Source organism: Prunus persica, chromosome G8 (assembly GCF_000346465.2).
Source record: "Prunus persica cultivar Lovell chromosome G8, Prunus_persica_NCBIv2, whole genome shotgun sequence".
Taxonomy (NCBI): Eukaryota; Viridiplantae; Streptophyta; class Magnoliopsida; order Rosales; family Rosaceae; genus Prunus; species Prunus persica.
In genome coordinates, this window is record NC_034016.1 from 11,901,698 (window position 1) to 11,906,060 (window position 4,363).

The 4,363-nt window shown below is 38.0% G+C and overlaps 1 protein-coding gene across 1 annotated transcript; it reads right to left on the reverse strand.

The window, feature by feature from the left end:
* Window positions 332–3,328, reverse strand: LOC18768889 (protein FMP32, mitochondrial). The gene is made up of 6 exons (XM_007201219.2): window positions 2,866–3,328; window positions 2,692–2,751; window positions 1,486–1,562; window positions 1,304–1,360; window positions 1,130–1,196; window positions 332–1,032 (listed from the first exon to the last, which is right to left on the reverse strand). The coding sequence occupies exons 1-6, from the start codon at window positions 3,181–3,183 to the stop codon at window positions 913–915; spliced, it is 699 nt and encodes a 232-aa protein (XP_007201281.1). The 5' UTR covers window positions 3,184–3,328; the 3' UTR covers window positions 332–912.

Genomic DNA, 4,363 nt, shown 5'->3' on the forward strand with positions numbered 1-4,363 from the left:
ATGATATTTCTATAAAGGGTAAGTGAAGTTGGTCACGACTGTCATGCCTTCAATAATGGATTTTATGTTAGGAAATCGGGTCCTTGATCTCTTAGACGCACTTAGAGCCGGCCTTGCCATGAACTAATCCCTAATCCAATTTCTTTGGTGCTATAATCTTAATCCAATTTCATGATCAGAGTTACGGGAAAATCAACTATTGTCCTACTCAGACTACAACTAGCAGCTGCAATAGGGACAACCGATTCATATGATTGACGTGTCACGTGTAACATGCTGACTCAAAGAATTTCACTAACATAGCAAGTCAATACATATTGAAGAGATATACTAAACTAAATGAGCTTCATTGAGTGATCAGAGAACGAGCATTGTTCCAAAAATAAAAATTAAAAAATTTACTTAATCAAAACAATGTTGGAAAATTTTAACAAAGCAAATAGCAAATTCTGTATGTAAAGTAATTTGGAAAAATGAATGATAAAGGTGGCCAAAGTTACAATACCTCCAGCCATATCATACATTGCTGATACAAGTGTTTAGGGATATGCAAGAACAGCCGACCAATCAGCTTCGCCGCTGAAAGTGCTTTTCCTTGTCATGCTTTCCCTGTAAGAACTAAACTAAGATTTCAGAACTAGAGTATCCTAACAAATAAGAGTGATTGCAGACTGTATCATTTATTTCCTCGTTTGCCTCTCAAATATGGCAAAGGGGAAAGAAAACAAGGCCAACTGTGATTTGGCTTTTCACAATCTCACATTTCCATTCATTTAACTGATTGTTCTAGCATCAAATTGCCATGACCAGAGTAGCTATAACCCTGTAACGGATCTAGCATCACCTTGCCATGAAAAGAATAGTGGCCGTTGAGTTTCTCTGTCACATTTGACCATCAAAGTAGCTATAATCCTACAACAAAATACGAAGTACAGCGAGACCAACTGCAGATATGGAGACAAGGGTTCCTATGCAATATTTGATCACGTCATACTTTGCAGCTTCCAACTGAGCTCTTAATGTATGAATTTCCTGTAAACAAGTTTCAAACAAAGTTTAAATAAAATTCAAAGTTATAATCAATTGATGCAAACCAGAAAACTTCCAGTGCAGTAATGATGGTGCTCACTCGGTCAAGTTTGTTTGTGAGATTGGTGGTTTCTGCATTTTGATTGGCTAGCTCATCGCGTATGCGCCTGCACTCAGGCATCAGTACTAATTATAACAGTACCAAGAACCAAAAAAAAAAAACTCCTGAAGATTATAGATACAATAGTACAGAGAAAAACAAAAGTTTGCTTACCCTCTTTCAAGATTTAGATCCAAGCGCTGCCCGGCTGTAACTTTGTCAATCTCGTATCTGTTTCAGGAAATAAAATATTTGAGCTAAGAACATAACACAATAAAATATTGAAAAAAATAAGTTATGAGCCAATATGCCACCTGATGGTAGAAACCACAAACATTATACATCATAAGACATACCTCAATTCACTACGCATCTTCTCTATGTCACCCCTAAGTTTTTCAGTCTCACGTTGCAACATCGAAAAATGGTGCTCCTGCGTAAAGTTGTGGGTTAATTAGAATCAACACAATGATATTGGTCCCATATAAAGTACTATTAAGAATGTACTACTATTAATGTTTATTTATTTTGGTCTTATATAAAGGAGTATTCAGAATATGATGCTTCATCAAAAGTGTTTACCAGAGTCCTAAAACCATCACATGCATCTAGTACTGAATGTGAACATAAGATATAAATACGTTGATAAAAGCAATGCATGGACTTATTCAACTCATTTGAAGTGGAAAGGTGCTTGAACGAGCATTTTCCAGATCTGGAAGAACATATGGCACAAATGTTTACAGATTTAAGGTCCTTAGTCTCTTGAAGGGATTTTGTTGTTGAACTGTCTCTTGAAGGGATTTTGTTGTTGAACTGTCTCTTGAAGGGATTTTGTTGTTGAACTGGAAGTTCAAATTAGAAGTGTGAATGGCACCTCTACTACTTCCTCATCTATGCAAGCATCTCAAGTCAGTTTTCCAAAATGAATTCCTTGATTTATTATGAAGCAAGAAATGCACTTCATTGAGCATTTCATGATAGAAACCTTCATGAGAATATTGATTAGTTTAGTCAACCCTTCGAAGAAACAGGTCAATTTTCTGATTATTCAACGAAAGGTGACAGCATGTTGGGGATCAAACCTATCCCCAGCAAATCCTGCTGTGGAAACACTTGCTAATTTCCATATTTTCAATTCTCCCTAACAAACTCAAGTCAACACAGCCTTCCATCCGGCCACCTTCAATTCTACCTACGAAACGACCACCATATGTTTTGCTTTTGTTTCAAGGTTAACCATCCAAAAATAGAAACCGGTCAATATTTTCCCCTTGACTTACGGTTTTGGATGACATGCATGCATCTGTACATTTAGTTTTGTGCAATGATGTGAAAGGCAAAACAAGCCCAAGCTGATCGTTGTCAACAATGCTCAACGTGACTTCGTCACATGTTAATATCAAGCCCACCAAAACCCCCTACCCCACACTGAGATTGCATTAAGGAGTAAATAAAAAAATTTATGGCAGAAAACGACTAAGCTAATGATAATAAATTTCACTAAAGACTAAACCAAAGAATAACTTTTAAGAAAGAAGGATGGAGAAATCTGTTAGAACCTGTGAGCTTTTAACTTCAGATTTAAACTTGGACAGGTTTGATTCTTGTAGCATTCCAGCCTACAAACACCAAAGAAAACGCATCAAAACTACATACAAGATTCGCCGTATCTGCAACTTCTAAACTAAAACTTCATTGAAGCAAATCAACAAACAGTTGGAGAACAGTTTTACCTTCTGCATTTCCGCTTTGGAAACAAAAGCATGAGCCACATTCTCCAAGCTATCGTTCAGAACTTCAGTGATCGCAGCTGTGATCGCCTCCGCCTGCTTCGTCGGCACGCCTTTGGCCTCTAAACCCCTCACCAGAGCCAACGTGTCCACGAGAAACGCGCGATTCCCATTCGGTTTGACCAGTCCCGAAATCTGCCTGCTGAAGAGCCCATATCCATTGTTGCCCGTCGAAGAAGGCGAGTAGAGGTTTCGTCGGAAGCTAGCGAAGAGAAACGCGGAATCGGCACCGGTTTGAAGCACGCGCTTGCAGATTGCCATGGATTTGTTTTCGATTTACAGAGAAAGCTTGTGGGAATGTTTTGTTTGGGTAAAGTATTTGAAGTGAAAGAGGCGGCGAAAAAACGTGGTTGGATGGGTGGCGTTTTATTATGCGTTCGTTTGTTTCGCGGTTGCGTGCGCGAAAAGCACACGGCTTGCGTTTATATCTCTTCTTCTCGGTCTTTGGTCCAGCACGTCTTAAGCGTTAGGGCCTTGCCCAAGTCAAGTCTAGTAAAGTTAGCAAAAGGCCGCGTATTATTTTATTTTAAAAAAAGGTTTTTGTTTCCCTTCTGAATTTACTATTTTACTTTTTTTTTAAATGACTACTGTTGTCTCACTTTCTAGTTTTAGCCATTAATCCTATAAATTTCAAAAGATGCGACCAGGCCAGGAGGGTATCTCATTAGTAACAAGTCCTTTTGAGGTATAGCACCGAGGTTGCGTGCGCTTCTCTGGGTCGTGATAAATGGTATCAAAGTCAATCCGGTGAATTGTACAATGTGGCTCAAGGCACAAGTGTGGATCTCGACAAAAATTCACCATAATTAAAAGCATGGTATGGATGCCCTTCTCTCCTAATTGAGGAGATCTGCTTATAGTGTGTTTGCTGGGTTGTCTTTTTCTAGTTGCTAGTTCTCCTTGATAGCTTTTGATATTTGGTATCATCCTGCAAAGGATTTCACATCAAGAACACCAAGATATGGGTAACTAAATCACCAAAAAGGGTGGTGGGCCACTAAGTCCATTGAAGCCCCATTGGGTATTAAGATCTCTTTGCTCTGACAACTAGTTGAGGTTGAGTTGGGCCGAATCAAACCAATGTATTAACTAGTTTGGTTCAGTTTTAACACTCAAAAAAGTGTAATTTTGGAGCAAATTGAACTAAATAGTAATTAGTTTGGTTTGATTCGGTTTGTTCTATAAGAAAACCGCATTAATCAAACTAAATCTCTTATATTAATTTTAGGTTTAATTGTTCTAGTGTCCCCTTTTATGGCACTTGGCACTTTTTATTGGCTATTATCATTTATTATGATGCTTCATTCAGCACGTTGATATCAACCTTTAATACAATCAGATTGTTTCTTTCTTTTATGAATGTTGAATATTGGTAGGAACTTTGAGATTTATAAATTAGAACAGTGGATGCAATGTTGGCCTTATGTGTTTGAAATTGTTA